We start from the raw sequence: 20,688 nt of genomic DNA, 5'->3' as shown, positions 1-20,688 counted from the left end.
CCTCACCACACAGAGAATAAATTCTACATCAGCTGATGGAGCTCTCAGCCACAGTAAACCAGATTTAAAGAGTTTACTCAAAACATATTTTCCCTGAAGGGTTTTTTTAATTTTGTGGTGGTTAGCCGCGTCGCCTCACAGCAGAGGTTCGATTCCCGGCTGGAGCCTTTCTGTGTGGTTCTCTCCAGGTACTCCGGCTTCCTCCCACCACCCAAAAACATGCCTGTTAGGGTAATTGGTGACTCTAAATTGTCCCTAGGAGTGAGTGTGGCTGGTTATTTGTCTCGTTTGTCTCGGTGCGGCCCTGTGATGGACTGGCGGACCGGTCCAGATGCACCCCGCCTCTCGCCGGATGACCGAAACCCTGAATTGGATTAAGCAGGTATAGAAAATGGATGGATGGGTTTTAAGTGCTTTTCACCTTTGTTTTTATCGATATTCACATGAACTATTTGATCTGTTTTTTAATTTGAGACATGAAACCGTAAAAATAAACTAAGAACTGCTGCAAAATCCTTTTCCCCATTTTGGGATTAATACAGTTCAAGTCAATTCAATATTCCTGCTATGGTTTCACAGTCAGTCAGGACAACGGAAGCAGGGCATGAGGTCTGGGTGTCTTTGATTTGATTACCTCCTTGAATTAAGTATGCACGAGTCAGAGCCCAACTGATCAATACGAATCAGGTTAAGGACTCAATTCAGCAGCACAACTGTTATGTAAGGGGAAACTATCCTCGCTGTAAACACACGCTCCCTTACAGAGCGACATCCTTCCTCCTGTCTCCTCTCGGCTTCTTATCACAGCATTTAGCGACCTGGCGACAGATGCCAGTGACAGATTGCAGCTTTTTGTTTCACTGCTCTCTGTCTTTGTCTCATGATACAAACTGGTGGACAGAAATGAACCGTTTCATCACACGGCATCAAATGCATCCAATCTAAAAGGTGTCTGGGACTGTGCTGTTGGGCATAAAAGAGTTAATTCTCCTTGTTTTGTGCAGGTAGATTAATGAAAAATGCTCAGAGTTCCAGATGGTTACTGACAGGTGGCGCTGTTGATCTCTGAATGTGCAGAAGGCTGCGCTCCGATTACAAATTAAATTCAGCCTGTGTTTTGTGTCAGGAACAACGAGAGGAACATATCTGCTGTGAATTACATGGACTTTTATGAACATGTATGAACAAATGATTAATATTCTGATTAATATTTATCATCGACATCATAAGAAGAAGAGATGATACTGCCAGATGATACAGTACTTTATATATATATATATATATATATGTATATATATAGTAGAGCGCATTTTTGTTGTTGTTTTTAATTGTTTCATACAACACGAATGAGGTCAAAAGGCACTTTTTCGACTTTGTTGTTATCAATATTGATAAGAATTAGTGGAACAAGATCTTCTTCAGCCCAAAAATCTGCTAGCTTGGTATTTGTCGATTCAAAGTCTAAACTAGAGACAATCTTGGACTTTGTACGCAGCTGGAAAAATCTCTGAGCTAACAGACTGAGGGCTGCGCTGTTATAACTGTTATTAGCAGCTAATATATCAGAGCTGTTCAATGAATTTTCAGCTTTAAGTCATCAACCATTATTTTTAAACACAAATACTAATACATAACTACATCTTCCACTGCTCCTTCACTTATTTTACTATGCCTGGTATTTAGGTGCAGGCTTTAGGGGTGCAAAGGCTATTATTATCATTATTTAAAGTGCTTTACAGAGACATTAAAACAGATAGAAAGCATCGAGAAATCAGTGCATCTGGGATCAATCGTGGCTAAATGACTAATAAATGTGATACATACCCCTAAAATATTTTACATTTTTATTCAATCTTATCTTATTGCTCTGATTTAATCTATTGTTCTTCTTTCTTTCTTTTTTGTTTAAATTTTAAATCATGCTTTCTACCTGTTTTAATGTCTCTGTAAAGCACTTTAAATCACCTTTTTGATGAATCGTGCGACACAAATAAACCTGCCTTGCCTAATAATGCATCTGCTGACATAACAATATTACATTGACATTTATACATCTTCTTTTAACTATTTGTCACTGAAATGCTACCAAACTATTGATCATATCTGTAGCCGCTGAATATTCTAATGTGCAGTAATTACATATTAGATTAATTAAAAAGAATTAGCACTTTTAGCTAATTCCAGCGAGCTAATGCACCCACCTTTTCCTTTTCCTACCAAAAACACATCACTAAACCCTTAACATCTCTAATTCTGGCATTCTGACACATATGCAGGGAATACAGCACCTAAACAGGTGCTTAGAGTTGACATGTTTGAGGTTTTTTAATGAGAGTCATTAATAACCTGCCTTTAAGAACATAAAGATAAGGCTTTCCCACTTCAGCTATCCGCCAGACTCTGAGGCATCTAATGATTTAGCTCAACACTTTGTTGATATATGGAGATATTTGATATGGATGTTTACATCAGGGAAAGATTTTACAAAAAAAAACACACGTTATACTGTTTCCATTTGCTCTCTGTCCCCGGTGTTCTGCTTACTGTAGCTCGATGAATCACAGCTCAGCAGCAGTTCACCCGAGACGTTTTTCTAACAACCAGAAAAGTGCAGACACATCTAGGCGTAAACAGGGAGTAATCAAAATCACCCACCCACACACCAACCCAAAGTCTGCCGTCAATGGAGAGGGGCATGCCTGAGTGATTCAATCAGGCTTTCTTCCCCTCTGTCCAGGGTTACAGTGAGGATCAAGCGCACAATTATATTATTCAAGAGGGGTTTACCGGTTTCAGGAGGGTGTGAGTAAATAAGGGGGATGGGTGCGGATGTTCTCTAAAGGTAAGGGCTGAATCAATAGGATCAATAAAGCAGGGTTCCTCTGCCTTTCATCAGCAATGTCAGCCTCTCTTGTAGACACCGGCGTGCTGCTAACTGCGTCTCTAACCGCGATCAGCAGGAAATACGAACAGCAGCACGGCTTCTCTGTCGGCTTTTTCCTTCCATGTGAACCAGCTGCCATGTTTCATTCAGCCTATTTAATCGAATAAAAAATATGCAGTAACAATAACAGAAAGGCAGCTTTCATTGTTTGGTTGGGAAGCCGATTGTTGAGCTGTTACAGACTCCACAGCAGGACTGGCCTCACTTTTGTGCAGTGATGCATTGTCTGTTGTTTAGCTGCTCGAACTTCTATGTGCTGGAATTTGTTGCCTCGTTTTTCATCGTGCTGGCAGCTGTGAGCACTGATGAATTGTGTGTGTTCACACACAGCTACTGCCTGCACCATCATCTTTACATGGTGCCGTCTCTGGTCATAGATGCACAGAGTTTAGGGTAATCCTGTTGGACAAAAAGGGGGCAATGACATTATATTACAGATAATTACATACTTTATTGGGTTTCTGCTGAAAGAAAACTGAAATTCAGCTTTTAATAACCTGTACAGATATATTTCTATGTACATTTGTCTGTATACGTATTGAAACTGCACTGAAAGTCGTATTGTTGCTGCTAAAAGGTCAATATGATGACCAAGCAATGTTTTGGCTGCATATTTCACCTCTGGCCTGAAAAATGAGCAACTTGGAGGAACTCAAGATGGCAGGCAGCCACAGCCCGGTTTGAACCACGCCAGCAGGCATCATATCAAGTTTAAAAACAGCAGGTACTGTATGATTAAGGTGTGCATGCTCTGGTTCATCCTGGTCCTCACGGCACCCCCCCGCCCTGCATGTTTCCCATGTTTCCCTGCTCCAGAACACCTGATTTAAATGAATGGGTCAGCAGAAGGTTGAGGACGACCATTTCATTTGAATCGGCTGCTCTGGAGCAGGGAAACATGGAAAACATGCAGAGCCAGGATTTGTTCTGTTAACATGGGAGATTAAAAGAAAATCGTGATGTTTCCGACACTCTTTGATCTCTCAGTGACGGAGCATAAAAGCCATTTGACTGTCATGTTGCAGCTAATTATCACCTCACTAAATCCAATGCTTGCCTGAAAGGGCTGGAGTTGCTGTAAAGTGCTTTACAGCTCCATAAAATCAGAAGAAGGCAAAGAAAATCATTCCGTAAATATAAAAAATAATCATTAATGACGTAAATTAAAAGGGAAGAGTGCAGATAAATACTTTCAGTTGTCATTTGCACAGCTAAATAAATCGTTTTCAGCCTGGATTTAAACATTATCAGAGTTCTGGAAGATAAAGAACTGGTTCTATCAGGTAATAATTGCTGTTAAGCAGTTAACCAAGATACAGCAAATGAGAAGAGTTATTTCCATGTCCAAGCGTCCTCGGGCGAGACGCCGAAGCCTCTGATCTGTTCGTAAGTGTGAAATTAAAATTCATGGAGACTGGGCTGGTTACTCTCATCATCCTCACTACTGCTAAAGTCACCCTCATTATCGCCATCATCTTCATTATTGTTCCATCTACCCGACGGGGGGAAAATCATTCCTATTACCAGTCACTGATGCTGTTCTTTCTTTTCTTCATCACATTTATCCTCCATCAACCTCCTCACCAGAAAAAAACCCCCAAAACTTTCATCTCAGGCTTAATCAGCTGTTACCACTGAGGTCATCGTAGAGGTAATCATCGGGAAGGCTGCAGCTATTCATCATCATCCCGATCATGTTCCTCATCATAAAACCTATGAGTCACCATTTTCATCATCAAAGTGTTCAGCAGTGTTTGTTTTTTCGAAATTCGCTTCTCCAGGTTCGTGTTGATCAGCTTAAAAACGCTCAACCAGTCACGCCCACCTCTGACCAAGAGGTCAAGTCTTCCAATATGGCCAGCTGAGGGCCATTATTTTGCCTTTGAGGCTTTTCTCTATTCACCTGAATAGAAGTCAAGTATTGAGCTTTAAGAGCTGGCAATGCTCACAGCAGACTCATCAGCGTATCATACAGAGGTTTTAAGGGTCGATGACCGCTAACTGTCAATAGAAACATCAAGGTGATGTTATATCGAAGCAGCTATTCAAAGTGACCACAGACAGAACAGACAGGCAGAGCAGAGGTCAGGGTGGAGAAATGGAAATTGAGTGGAAAGGATGGAGAGAAGACCGGAGAATGGAAAAACAGATGAGGAGGAGGAGCGTAGAGACACTGAGAATAAAAGGAAAGACCAGGGGCTCTGAAACAGGGTGAGAAAAGAAGATGCAGAGGAGTCATTTTCTGTCCATCAGCTTGTTTTCTCTGGGTAAAATAAGTAATTCTTAAAGGATAAAAGAAAATCCCAGACCCTTAAATTTTTCATTGTGGCCAGACAACCACAATTTAGATAAATTTGACTCAACGTGTGCTTTTCTAGGCATATTTCTCTCAGCCTTCATGGTACAGAACACCACCACACTGCATTTGGTTTGATAAAAGCACCATTTTCATACCTACACAGATAAATATATACATATATATACATATATATAGGGGTTACAGCACAATTATAGCCGATTATAGGGGTTCAGAGGGGTTACACGTTAGTACATGTGTAATGAAATATGGGAAAGTGGAGAAAACAAGCAAACAATATATATATATATATATTTATCTGTGTAGGTATGAAAATGGTGTTTTTATCAAACCAAATGCTATTTATATATATAAATATATATATATATATGTTGCTGATCACATTGCTTCCAAAATAATTCAAATTGGCATGTTCTGCACCTCATTTTTATGTAAATCACTGCATTTAATGTACAAACCGTGACGTAGGAACAGAATATTGAGAGTAAAAGTTGAACGAGAGGAAGTGCGTTAGGCAGCTAGCTTTGGTTTCATCTTACAGACAGAGAGAGGAGCTCAGCACAGTCATTACAGACTGTTTTCGTCTTCACCACAAAGATGGATTACAGCCTGCCAGCTTCTCCATGGCAGCCTCAGTCTCCTAAGTGCCATGCATGAGTCCTGTTACTGATGGACACCAACTCCCACAGTGCGCCATATACTAACAGAAACTAGCAACTTATCCGCAAAATAAAGACAAATTTAAGGCCATCGTTCTGACACTTTAGGAGATTTAGTGGCTTAAAAACATAATGAAAACCTGCTTAAATTGGCAAACAGCAGATAGATAAAGACAACCCGAGTTTTCTCACGTCTGAAACTCCCATTTCATCGAAAAGTTTAATTTTAATTCCATCTTTAGATCTAAAATATCTGCTCTCTGAAACACATTTATGGTGTCTTAATATATCTAAATAGGCCTCCAGCTCAGCCCAGAAAACCTGAAACAGTACATCCACAGTATGTATATATCATATTTATTTATATACACACATATATATATATATATATTTATTTATATACAGTATATATATGTCAGACTAAACCAGGAGGAGAATACTTTGATGTGGAAACAGTGTATGTAGTTACAAGGAACAGTGTTTTTCTAACCTTAATGTGGTTTTTAATGTGGTTTTTAATGGCTAATCTCAACCAAGGAGTTTGTTATGTGCAAAACAGCGTCAGAATGCAAAAATTACTTCAAGCTGAAGTTACTTTGAAACATTAACGCTCAGCACAGGACTTGAACATGACCGACTCTCCACTCAAACCCCTAGTTTTTCCTCTCTGTAGTTGTTAAAATGTCTGCACACCTGAGGTTTTGGTGACTGTTTCCCATTTTTGCACCACTGAGTTGAACGTTAACACCATCTGGGTCTGTTTTCTGTGTTGAATGTTGCACTGATGGAGCTTAAACATGTCCTCAAAGTGTCAAATATATAAAAAAACATGCCCAATTGCAATGTTCAATCTACACTACAGCATTTCTTTCACCAAAACAGAGCGCTTCTTACAAACCATTGCTTCTTACAGCATTCACACGTGCACAAAAACGAACATGTAAGCTTGAAATCACAGATTAGGGCTCTTATTTACCAAACTGATGTGAAGAACCAGGGGCGACGAGAGGCCCTCTTCTGGGTTTCCTCGCGTCGCCAGCGTCTGAACACACAAAATAGCTCTTGAACACACCGCAGACACTTCCTACTGCAGGCAAGGACGCACAACCAATACCTGCTTAATAAGACACAGCTTGCCAGTTCAGAGGGGTTACACGTTAGTACATGTGTAATGAAATATGGGAAAGTGGAGAAAACAAGCAAACAAAAGTGGAACATGAACGTAGAAGCGTAAGCTTTGTGTTTTTCAATGCTGTCGTACAGAGCTAGCCTTTCAAAGTGCTGCTTGAGCTGACAAATATGGAGAAATTGTGAGTGATAAGTCAAGTTAGCCATTAGCTTTCTGTCGTCATGGATACCTCCCTTCTCGGGCACTTATTCACTAGACAGATAGATGCAAAGCCAATTTTATGAAATGCATTGGCCGAAAAAAGATGACAATGAAGCCCAACAGTGGCAATGTGGCGCACATATGCCAAAAATACGAGAAATAGTCACTGAAGCTCCAGACTAAACCTTTAGATTTGCACTCAGATAGCACAGCTACATGCACAGTGGAGAGGAGCTACAGTTACAGCTCCTTGGCCAGTTAATTGGACCACTATCCTCATCTCAGTGTAAATGCACCAGAGTTATTAACCAAAGTATGTCGAACGCCATGGCACTGTGTGAGAAAACCTTCAAGATATCTTGTAGCTTCTAACTTTATCTGTAGATGTTATTTTAACCAAATCCACTGCAGCAATGTTGCCTTTAAGTTACTAGAATGGTGATTTTGACAGTAAATGCTGTGGTTATGAAATCAGGATCATAACAGAGCAAGAACTACGGCCTGGAGGCACATAAGCTAACGTAAAGCACATAAGCTAACGTAAAGCACATAAGCTAACGTAAAGCACATAAGCTAACGTAAAGCATATAAGCTAACGTAAAGCATATAAGCTAACGTAAAGCATATAAGCTAACGTAAAGCACATAAGCTAACGTAAAGCATATAAGCTAACGTAAAGCACATAAGCTAACGTAAAGCACATAAGCTAACGTAAAGCATATAAGCTAACGTAAAGCATATAAGCTAACGTAAAGCACATAAGCTAACGTAAAGCACATAAGCTAACGTAAAGCACATAAGCTAACGTAAAGCACATAAGCTAACGTAAAGCATATAAGCTAACGTAAAGCACATAAGCTAACGTAAAGCACATAAGCTAACGTAAAGCACGTTTAGCTTAAGTGGCAGAGGGCGGCTTGTAGCCATGACAGTGCTAACAGACAACACCAAGATGGGTGGATTGTGTATGTAAAAAAACTGGTGGCTTTGAATATGGACAGTAAATGAATGCTAACAGTGTTGAAAGTATAAACCCTGACACTTGATCTATGCTTTGTGTTATATTTCAGAAGCCTGAGGCTAATTCTGCCCTACAGGCTAACACTTTTCTCTGTTGTCCTCTGTCTGAGTACGTGATGTGAAGATATAGATGGCAGAAAAGAAGGGCGATTGAGATGAAGTGGTGGCGACTGAGAAATAAAGACAGTGTCGAGATGTGAAATAGAGACAGAAAGAGAGTTTGGGGATCAATGCAGCTGGATATAAAGCCACAGATGTGTGTGAGGACTCTACAGATGCAGACAGACAGGTTTCATTCTGTAAGAATAAAAAGGCTTTGCTGCACAAAGCTCTATCTCCCTCTGCATCTCGCAGCTTTAATATCTCTGTTTCTGTACTGTTTTGGTTTTTCATCCTGTCTCCTTTAACCCTTCAGTGCTATTATCATTTTTTCTTGAGCCTCGTCCATCAATCATCTTCTTCTAGTTTTCTTTCATCCTCTCTTTTGTCTCCATTATCTCCTTAACGGTGTTCCACGTTTTCCTGTCCTCCGTGCTTCCTTCACTGCTTCTCCATCTCTACTTTATCCTTGCCTCCTGCCTCTCCTTCATCTTTGCTCTCCTCCTACCTTTCTGTCTCCCTCCTTCCAGATTCCCAGTGTGTCTCCTTTCTTTTTTTTTATTGCACCATAACCACTTAAGCCTTGGTATCCATTACACAAAGGGCATATAAGTGCAGGGTAAGTAATAAAGTCGCCCTTCAACATACACTTCACTGCTTGTGTGTGGCGCCACATTTGGACGCTATGGCTCTGTTTTGAGGCAGCTCGGCTGAACAATGTTTGGATTCAGTCGTTAATCAGCTGTGACACTTTAAATGTGGATGATGTCGCCACAATGTGAAATCCCCCACCCCGAAAATGATGAGTGCTAACTGTCATTTAATTCTGTCTGCTGCCTCGGGCTCAAAAACAAGTCTTCATCTCATGTATTGTTGGCTTCAGTTCTTGAAGAATCTGTTCAAATCAAGTTTAAGCAGCTTCTGACACATCTCCCCTCAACAGATCTTTACCCATAGGGTAAGTTTGTAGCTAAATTAAGGAATTTAAGCTTAATACTATATAAATAAACGTAAATTACAACATGATATCACAACAAAACATAATACTTGGTCGATAGCTTTCTCTTTACTCAAATTACCCACAGAGACACAACACGATGACATGAACGTTCCACGTCTCGCTGCATCCAACGTGCACGTTTTTCTAAGTGTCCTTTCACTTTTCCACCTCGCTCTCACTCAAGAACTGTTAGGGGTTGAAAAAACATGGTTTGGGTAAGAATTATTATACAGGGCAGTGTTGCCAGGTGTACGATATTTATCGCATTTGTACGATAATTATCGCATTTGTACGATATTTATCGCATTTGTACGATAATTATCGTATTTGTACGATAATTTTGCCCTGTGTACGATTAATAATCCCAAAAAAGGCCAAATATACGATAATTTGACCATTCTGTGAATGTGTGGTTGTAATCGGTTGTAATCAGCCTGTCGCAACTGTCTGATTTTATTTGTGAACCCTGAAGGCGTTTCCATTTCCATGTGACAAGTTTCAAGCCCATCGTGCTTTTCTATGTAAGTGACCTGCATTCGTTTGCCTCAGAAGTTCCTAACAGTAAGTCATGATTTGGCTCATTAGTTACCACTCGTCAATAGGCTCATTCCCACTGTAGGAACCTTCTGCAGTTCCTAGAACCTTTTCAGGAATAGGAACGGTTATTCGTGCATTCGGACATACAGGAACCAGGAACCACGGCCCTCAGTTCCTGGAACCATTTTAGCTCCTTCAGGGTCTTTTCTGGGCTCCACAGGAACATGACGTAGGTGTTTGGTGGCTGTAGCTCCGCCCCTTGTCTGAAATGTTTACTCATACGACACGGACCCAACCGGCGCCTGTTTAATAAGTTAAACTTCGTCTCCTTTGTCTGCGGCGCTCTGCTCTCCTTCTTTCCTCCATGAAAGGAAGAAGTATCGCCCGCTGCTGGATTCTCCGTCTCCTGACTCTCGCTGTGCGCTCTTCCAGCCTCCATCTTAGACGCCTGATGTGATCGTCCATGATTAATATCACCGCCATGCAGACCGTGAACACGGTGGCCTCCTCGCTCTCCATGTTAGCTTCTTGGTGCTGTTGTTTTCTTCTCTCCTTACTTTTCCCGGGTTCTGTTCTGTTGCTGAGTGGCGCTAAAGTAACACGTCTGTGGCAGACGGCTGCGTCACATCAGTCCCTGTCGAGGTCCCCGACTCATGTGGGAATGCAAAATGAAACAGTTCCTCTGGAGAAGGACAGGTCTTAGAACTGAATTAGAGGTGAACAGTTCTTAGAACTAAATTAGAGGTGGACGGTTCTTAGAACTAAATTAGAGGTGAACAGTTCTTAGAACTAAATTAGAGGTGAACAGTTCTTAGAACTAAATTAGAGGTGAAAAGTTCTTAGAACTAAATTAGAGGTGGACGGTTCTTAGAACTAAATTAGAGGTGAACAGTTCTTAGATCTAAATTAGAGGTGAACAGTTCTTAGAACTAAATTAGAGGTGAACAGTTCTTAGAACTAAATTAGAGGAGGACGGTTCTTAGAACGTCTCTGTCCAAATGCAGCGATTGTTTAGGGGGACATTTAGCCTAACGCACCTGCTGATGCAAAGCTGTGAGTCTGTTAGACGCTATTCAACACTAGAGTGACTATAGCGCATCAATAGACTTGTTATTTTGGTTATAACGGGTGTACGATAATGTCTCTGGTACGATAAAACTACATTTCCCACCTGGCAACACTGATACAGGGTCAGGCTTTGTTCATGGATGCTGGTTTGACGTCTTCCTACATAATGGTATGGATGGCGAAAACTGCTGATATGGCTACAAATGCTCATAAGTAGGTAGAAGGTGTTCTGTTGCAAACTCATGCTAGAGATCGGAGATCAAGGCCCATCCCTGACAGCAATGTCTAAAGTGCTTTCACATTTTGACTTGGCTCTCATTCGCAGATGGTGTGTTCAGGGACATGTTCACAGCTACAGCCTTAGAGGTTACAGATTTTACTGTTCACGGGTCACAGTCCCCATTATTTTACGTGAACACTCTCTGAATGTGACCTCTTCAAAACATTAGGCAGTGAGGTCTGAATCTTGTCAAGAGCAATTTTCAGGTAACACTAATGTCAATAGAAATCTCATTTCTAAATGAGAGTGTCCCAGTTAGGGGACAAAGCATCCCTCTGAGTTGGTTAATTATTGTTGGTAGTATGACTAGATGCTAGGCCAATATACCTTCTGCATGTGTCCTTTTTCTGTTTTATTTTAGTAATAACCTATCAGTAATAACATAAAATGTTAAATACTGGAATGGAATCGGTTTCTGTGTTGGCTGACATGCACTGTGCTGCAGTGTAGTTCACATAGTGATGCTAAAACCCAGCGTGGAAGCCTGGCAAACATACTTGATGCATCATATCCCAGCACTCAGACACACAGCATTGTATCACTTAGCAATCAGCACTATATTAGCCTGCAAGTGTGTGTGTGTGGTCATACTTAATGCACCATGATGCTTTCCTCCTTCCGATTTGAGAAGATAACCGGAACTGGAGCTAAAGCTACTCTTTGCTTCTCTTTCTTTCTCACACACATGAACGAATGATCTGTAGGAATTCATCCTTTTACTTTTACTTTAGCAAAACAACATCAAAGTTTGTGACGAGGCAGCTCAGATTATTTCCCTTGTGCAGTTAAAGATGTTTTATTGAAAGTCTGGAGTGTTTAAATGGTAAAATAATCATTCACTTCTCTGGAGCACACAGTGACGTTTTTTAATTTATGTTCGGAGCAACAGTCCAAAAGCAAGAGATTCAGTTTTAAAGATCCCAGAGAAACTCCAAATCTGCACCTGAGATTAACTTGGAAATGTTCTCGTACTTTTTAAGTTTACTACAGTTGGTTCTGACAGAACTGTGCCAACAGGAATGTCTCCCTCTGCAAATTCAGCCCTAGCTTTGCTTTTCTCAGAGTGCTAACTGGCTAATGCTATCATGCTAATACCTCAGTAAAGATGACAAATATCTTAAACATCTCCTAAATGTCAGTGCATCAGTAAGAGCTCTGTGGGTATAACTGTGGGATTGTGCCTTGGACAAAGTTCAAATTAACAACCAACAGGATTGAATGTAGAGAACATACATGAATAAAATAGTCTTTGTGCATCCTTTTACTTATTTTATTAATATCTGGATGGTGATACAGATGGTGATGTTGCGTTTTTTACTTCTTCTCCTCAAATTCCACTAAAAAGATTTGTCTAAATACTGAGAGAAGTCAACCCGTTTGCTCCGTCGCTGCCCTTATGTTGACTTAATTCAATACACACCAGCTAAAACATGCTAAACAGAGTCTGCACCAACAGCACAGTCTTCTTCTGTGCCCACACAGCTCAGGAAACCTGGTTGTCTTCAGCCGAAACCAACGAGTTTGAGTTTGTGTGCACTTTATCTTAATTTGTTGTTGGATCCAGTTCAGCTACTTTAATGTTTCAAATGTAATTAATCTTAGTGTTTTTACGCAGATTTATTAATTTTTGTCGTATAAACTAAGGGTTTTTACCTGTACAGCTAGAACGTATAAATCTGATGCACTGAGGAACAAAGAGGGACTGAGAGGGTGAGTGTAATCACTGAATCAGTGTGTGTGTGTGTGTGTGTGTTGGCAGAGAGATGGTTATCAGCATATAATCTTTATGTCCACACGGTCTGTAGTGACATCACCGGACAAAGGTCTCTCTACCCGCTTACACACAAAAGACACATACTTATAACACACATTCACACACACAGTAATGTATCTCAACTTGTTTACCAGGACAAACGAGTTGACCAATCACAGCCACCGGTGGCTCAGTGATGTCATCGAGCTGATGAGGAAATGGCCTCAGAGGAGTTTGATGTCACCCGTTTCCTTCGCTTTGTCCCTCGGTTTCTGTCATCCTTCTTTCTTCGTTTTCAGCTGTTTCTCTTGGTTTTTCACCTGCTGTTAAATGTCTAGCTGTGGCTGTTTTTTCAAGCCAAAAAAAAAATCCTGCAATCAGTGACGGGCCTTCACAGATGCACCTGTTAAGACAAGCCAGTCCAGGTTTCAGTTGTAGCATGTTGTGTGTTTGTGCAGAACAGTGTGTTCAGAACTGGTCCAGTAGCTACTGCGACATCCCAGGGGATTGCATGAGGAGATGGCATCACACTGTCCTTCTGATAATCACAACCTCTGACATAGTTGAACTAGTTTATCTTTGATTGGATGCAGAAACGATTAGTCACACAAGTGTGTGTGTGTGCTGCGTTTGGAGCAAGCTTGATTTGATGAAAAAGAGAAAACGATGTGGGGCTAAATCAGAGAAAAAGAGGAAAAATCTCTACATTTTGGGACCATTTTAAACAAATGAAAAGCGAAAATACTGTGACTGTGTGTCCTCTGTAAAAGTGAATTAGCATTAGCATGAAGTGTTACAGCAGAACACACACAAAGCCAGATTTTAAGGCAAGTCAGTAGCCTTGTTAGTTGGGAAGGATGCTAGTAGAGAACATAAGTAAGCTGGGGACTGGGTATAGTGACTTTTAAATCTTTATCTTGTATCTTTTTGAAAACAAATCAACTTGTGTTTAATGTTTAATGGACACGTAGTGCCTCATTTCTGCTGAAATATCACCAGAACTACCCTGCTAGCTCAAGGAAACCATCATTCTCTGCCCATCAGAACAGCTTCGGCCCGTAAGCTGTTAATGTGAGCTAATATTCTCAGAGACTGCTGGTTACGGTGGAGTTTCTGTCTGTCTGATAACAGACGATAGAAAAGTAAATAAGAAGCTTTATTAGGATTTCAGCTGCTTAAAATGCAGTACATGAAAGCAGAGACAGGAGGAGAGAAGCAAGCAGATGTTAATTAGGTAGAAAGCAAATACATCGTGTTCCATAGTACAATTATCAATATCATTCTTGTTTCTATATGTTTGGTTTTTTTCATGTTTCTTCCTCTAAATGAATCAACCCTAACGATATCATCATGATATCATCCACTTTCACTCCTCGTTTGGTTAGCTTTGAGCACCATAACCACTTATTTAGGTACAAACATTGGAAACTACTTGGTTAGCTTTAGGAAAACTTTGAAATGGGCTAGCTAAGAGTTATCAAGCATTGTTTTCTTTGTTAGCAGAGAGATAAGTCCCCTAAACTAACTAAACAACACAAAACTAACTAACTTTGTTCGGATGCCTGTGTGAATTAAATTAATTCTCACAAAACAACACAGGACCTATTGATCAAGAAACCAGGATGTCACATTTTCCCTTATAATAATGCACAAACAGAAAAGTGGGACACTGAGGTTAAAATGTAAAGAAACGTATAAAGAACTGAAAAAAAAGGGTCAAATGCAAACATCCTGGTGACAAAAGCAAGAAAATATTCAGAGAAAAGATTTTGAAACCTTAACCTTGTGAATGTTGACAGTGACGATAAGTCACAGGGAAACTCTGTTTGGACATTGCACACATGTACACAAACTAATAGATGATGAGTTAACTCTTTGTACCTTTTTGGATCAGCAATATCTTTTAGAAACCTGAGGCCTGAAGCCTGGAGTCGTCACCACTTTGTCTCACGGCGCTCCGGCAGAAAGAAATACTGTAGTCTCTGATCAATACATTATATTATTATCTCTGATTGATCAAAAGGAGGTTGTTCAGCTATAAACAGACATCCTGGCAAACCGCTCACCGCTGTGTTTGTCTCCAAACAATTGGTGGAAAGCGATATGAGTTGATCATGTTTCCTGCTTTGGGATGGGAAATAAAGGGTGTTCACATACATATCTATGTGATCATCTACATATAAGCCCTTAATAGAATTAACATTATTGCTAATTATACATTTTGTTGGTTCAGTATTCTTTAATAAACTGCTTTATTCTTATAAATGTTTGTATTTTCTTCTGTCACCTACAGTTTTTTGTTCTCCTCTACACTCCTGAGCACTTTCTCCTGCTAAACCTGTCTCCATTAAAGGCTGTAATATCTACAATTGGATCCCATCCATCCAATATGAAACATAATCCAATAACAGACAGATTCAGCTTAATGAATCCAGTTATGTGGCCCAATCAAATAGAGAAGGATTCCCTTCAAACCCATCTGTCTGATACGCATCAAACGGGCTGCTTTTAATGCTTTTACCACCAAATCTGAGCACAGTAGAAAAACAAGAACAATTTGACCTTCAAAACTGCTTTTCTTTTCTTGCCGAATTTTAAGTTTGATTTGGACTTTATCAGCACAAAACTGCCAGCAAACAAATTATAAACTGCACAGGTGAGATAAAGAAAATGACATTATCCTGAGAAAATAAAAGTGAAGGCACAGAAGTCTAAAAGGAAGGAGGGAAATTTGTGAGAAAGAAAAGACAGTTATCTTTTTTTTATTAAAAGAAAGAGGAGCAAGTTCACAACGCTGCATAAAAAAACTCAACTTATTGTCCCGGCAGCAGCTAACGCAGCTAGCTTGGAGAGCTATTTTGGCTAATTAGCGCCAACATGCTCCCAACATGTGAATGTCTGCACAACACCTTTGATATTAGCAACTACTGCTGCTCCTAATTGTCTACAGACATTTTTTATTCGGATTATAAAAGATGTGAGTAAGAAAAGACAGTTATCTTTTTTTATTAAAAGAAAGAGGAGCAAGTTCATAACGCTGCATAAAAAAACTCAACTTATTGTCCCGGCAGCAGCTAACGCAGCTAGCTTGGAGAGCTATTTTGGCTAATTAGCGCCAACATGCTCCCAACATGTGAATGTCTGCACAACACCTTTGATATTAGCAACTACTGCTGCTCCTAATTGTCTACAGACATTTTTTATTTGGATTATAAAAGATGTGAGTAAGAAAAGACAATTTTTTTTTAATTAAAATTAAGAGGAGCAAGTTCACAACGCTGCATAAAAAAACTCAACTTATTGTCCCGGCAGCAGCTAACACAGCTAGCTTGGAGAGCTATTTTGGCTAATTAGCGCCAACATGCTCCCAACATGTGAATGTCTGCACAACACCTTTGATATTAGCAACTACTGCTGCTCCTAATTGTCTACAGACATTTTTAATTTGGATTATAAAAGATGTGAGAAAGAAAAGGTCGATGAAAACAGCAAAAAGCGCTAAAGAGACTCAATTCTGTCACTTTTGTTATCTGCACAGATACGATGCAACAGCTCAGATATTTCCACAGATTAAAGTAATTCCTCTCTTCATTTTCCTCATGTGGACCTCCAGCACAGTTGTTGTTTTTCCCTTCCTAAAGATTTGTTTGCAACCAAGACAACTACTTCTTCTACTGAATTACATTCACTAGCAACGTAGCCCATACCACCTGTCCGGCCCAGTTTATTCCCTTTGAACCAGTCAATGGAAAGATGTCTGCGGGTGGCACAGACTCCCCCATGCCTTACCCTGCAGGGTTATATAAATCCTAGCGGCCTCACCTTTAACCAGTGTTGGTAACACTCTTCTCATGACACTTTATGCTAGCATTATGCTTGCTAAATAAAAGATATGTGAATTTCAGATTTTCCACCAACTGAAATGTTATTTGGAATTGGGAGACGTGCAACGTTGCTGAGGAGAAGCCCAGAAATGGAAGAAGCAAATGATTTCAACCAGCTACGTATTTTATTTAAAGCAAATATGCAAAGCACTTTGTGGCTACTGCGTCATTTAAAGCACATCATTAAACGTGTCCCACGAACAGAGACAGTGGTCCATCTTTACAAAAGGTTCATTCAGAGATAAACTGTGTGAATATAAGTTATTTGATGCATGTGATGTTGTGACTGTTGCAACCCGAATCTACCCTTTTAAAGGTCTTAGATCTGAGTTCTCTTCTGTTCTTGCAAAACTATGTGATCCCCTCAGAATGATGAACAAACTACATATTTATTTTATGGGGGAGTTAAAGGGGAACTCCGGTGTTTTTAAACCTTATTTCTGGCATGAAATACGTTCATCTACTCACCGAGAACAGTTTGGTGAAAGTCGGCGTCCTTCGGTAGATATTTAGATAACTGGAGATCCATATAACGGAGAGAACGGGGCTTAGAGGATGCAGCCTCTAAATAAGGCATTATCTGTCTTTATTTCACCAATACTTTAAGAAGAATGAATGAATGAACGTGTGCTATAGCTCTGTTAGCTCATAGCTGCTGTCTTGTTGTTATTGACGGCTATCGGGGGGCTTATAGAGGGCTTTCTACACACTCGTCTACTGGGATGACGTCATTGACACACTGCTGCACAGCTCATTCACTCCGGTAAGAACGTCCATCTTACTCAAAGTCTTTGTTCACGTTGTCAGAATCTGATAAATATCCTGCCATGTTGCACAAAACTATCAGCAGCAAACTCTGTGTGAAGTTAGCCGACTGTCACAGAGCACGGAGTGAATAAACTGTGCTGCAGGGGGGCGTGTGGATGAAGTGGTCCCAGTAGAGTGCCTGTGTAGAAATCCCTCCGTTAGCTCTCCTATAGCTGCAAGTAGCCACATAACAGCAGCTATGAGCTAACAGAGCTATAGCACACGTTCATTCATTCATTCTTCTTAAAGTATTGGTGAAATAAAGACAGATAATGCCTTATTTAGAGGCTGCATCCTCTAAGCCCCGTTCTCTCCGTTATATGGATCTCCAGTTATCTAAATATCTTCTGAAGGACGCCGACTTTCACCAAACTGTTCTCAGTGAGTAGATGAAGGTATTTCATGACAGAAATAAGGTTTAAAAATACCGGAGTTCCCCTTTAATACAGTTTAGCCACTTGTCATCTCTTGTCATTGAGAAGAACCAGAAACTGTATTCAAAGAAGGCTCCAGCTCATTCATTTGGATAAGCTGACAAGTGGTGCGACACAAATGTTTGCCAAGCAGCAGCCTCCATCTTCTTTTTCCCATATTTAATAGAGTCAACTTCTCAGCTCGAGCCAGCCTTCGTTATCTTTTAATGCCGGTGAATAAATGCTGATAAAGAAGGCTGGCTCTGTGCTGAGGGCTGCTCTGGTGCATAATGGCCAATGCTACACAACATACTGGTTAAACAGCTGTGTTCAGCCAGAGGCTTCTTCAGCTTACAGGAAGTCTGTCCTTCCCACAGAGACAGCCTTCTGAAATGACTGCTTGTAATAAAGGAAGACAATTATTTGTTTAGTGGAACAACATAATGTCCCTTTAGGGATGAAAAAAGAATCTTTCATTTAATTTAATGATATCGTCCACGTTTTTCCTCCGTCCAGGTGAGATTTTATGGAAACAAATTTCATGAAAAATGGTGAAAAAGTGGAAGGACTCATTGAATTTAGGGGCAGCTCCAGATCCCTTCCATTATAACTACACTCCAGGGTACTGGCCTTGCACTCTGACTCCTCTCTGAATGCCCTTCTTGGGATATTATTTTGCAGTATGAGCCATTCAAATACAGCGTATCTCACTCTGTCTTTGTTGTTTGCTTTCTGCTCTCTCTTCCCTTCCCTCAGTCTACACCCCCCCTCCCCCATCTCTTCCAGGAACTGGTCTGGATCAGGTTCCTGCAGATCAATGGAGATCTGGGTCCGCACCGTTTACGTTATCGTTGCCAGTATTAATGCTCTTTTAATCTGCTCGGGATTACAGCCATCGATCCACGTCACCCATCCGCACGTACGGCCAAGCCCAAACTGCTGTTTCACACACATATAAACGTACACACCCACTCACGTGCGCACGGACGCGCACGTTTCAGAGAAAACAGACTCGCAGACAGAGTGAAAAAGAAGCGTCGCGGAAAAAAAACCCAGCATGAGTGGAGACAGGAGCAGGAAAAACAACAATGTGCATCAGCTTCCTTTTTTATGTTCGCTCTCAGTGTCTGACCGTCAGGGTATTGATCCATTATAGATACACATCAGCACATTTACATACCGAGGACTGTCAGCTGGACAGGAATCAGAAATATCAGACCAAGCCGAATGAGGAGAAAGTCACGGGAAGAGTAATATATTATTATTTAGTGCTGTAGCCTAAATGATTTATTCATGCGATTAACCTTTTATATGCCATTGTTACGGGTAGACTGTGTTTAATTTGATGTTTTTTTAACCCTGCTGTGAGCCCTGCCTGCAGCCTGATAGGTTTGTCCTGCCTGTTGATGCTCATTTCGCCTCTGGACAGAGTTATTTCAGCCGCTCTGTGACACCAATACTAATGACGCCGAGGGACGACAAGAGGAAGAGACACAGACACAAAGAGCAATATGATAAATGTGAAAATTAACAAGCGACAGAGAAGAAACCACACATTCATGGGATAGAGGAATGGATTTGCTCTGTACTCTGTGCACTTCAGTACTTAAATCCATTAAAACGAGGCTTTACATTCACACACTATTCTATTATAATTGGACTTGAGCCTCGGATAACATCAGCCAATTCGTACTGGAACCATTTTTATCGTTGCATATTTGCCCCTTGAGATGCACGAATAAATTCAAAGGTATAAAATATAAAATAAATTGATATTTTACATGTTAGGTGAATTCATTACGAGTGAAATGCTGTTTTGTATAAATAACTGAATATCTTTTAAGAAAGATCGACAGCGTGAAGACGTGAAACCGTGAAATTATGTATTTTGAGCCGTGGATTAATGCAAAAAAATCCATGTTTGTTACAAACAAACCAGCTTTTTGAAGTAAAAAGGGAGTAAGAATGACCTCAGACTACTTTAAGAGGGAAAACAGCTGGATTGTTGAGAAATGTCTTGAATTTGATAAAGAAAATTCTGCATAAATGAACATTCGTGGACAATTGGGGGAAAAAACACTGATGTGGCTCCTGTGCACACTGCTGCCTTCTACATGCACACTTTTGTGCACGTGTGGAACTGACTGTGTGGCGTGAATTCTCTGAGCGCTCTGCCTCGATGGCTTCAGAGTTCAGGTGTCACGTTTGATTTGACCGCCCTAATAAAGCTGCGACAGCGCCATTTTCCCATCTGAACCCCAGTCGCCTGTCGGCCTGGCAACGCTTCCAACCTGCCGGGCAACTCTAATTCGGTGTGGACAGGAGAATCGCTGCGCCGCGGCTCTTATAGGCTGTTCTTATTGGGCGCTGCAGTGTCCACTGGAGCTACTTTACTGATATAATAAGGATTGTGTCGCTTTGGCAAATAAAGGTAAAGCGATCAGAATCTAGAGCCGTTTTCTGATCTGCCATCTTGAGCATTAAAGTCGACCGAAGTTAACATTTCTGAAGCAAACTTGGCCTCAAACAGAGTTGAAAAGCAGGCTCCAGAGTGTTGGTTAACCCTGACTCAAAGGC

General features: G+C 40.6%; 1 protein-coding gene across 2 annotated transcripts in view; it reads right to left on the bottom strand.

Moving 5' to 3' along the window:
* The window catches only part of onecut2 (one cut homeobox 2), a 43,254-nt gene that overhangs the window by 13,993 nt on the left and 8,573 nt on the right, over nucleotides 1-20,688 (bottom strand). The window contains exon 2 of one of the 2 annotated variants that reach the window (XM_072371437.1): nucleotides 6,897-6,962. The exons of the other annotated variant lie outside the window; for it this stretch is intronic. Within the exon in view, the coding sequence (XP_072227538.1) occupies nucleotides 6,897-6,962 (66 nt within the window). The remainder of the gene's footprint in view (nucleotides 1-6,896; nucleotides 6,963-20,688) is intronic. 2 annotated transcript variants of the gene reach the window in all.

Source organism: Leuresthes tenuis, unplaced genomic scaffold, assembly GCF_036924035.1.
Source record: "Leuresthes tenuis unplaced genomic scaffold, fLeuTen1.0.hap1 SCAF_19, whole genome shotgun sequence".
Classification (NCBI taxonomy): Eukaryota; Metazoa; Chordata; class Actinopteri; order Atheriniformes; family Atherinopsidae; genus Leuresthes; species Leuresthes tenuis.
The sequence above is the reverse complement of the archived record's forward strand: the minus strand, read 5'-3'. Positions and strand labels throughout refer to the sequence as shown.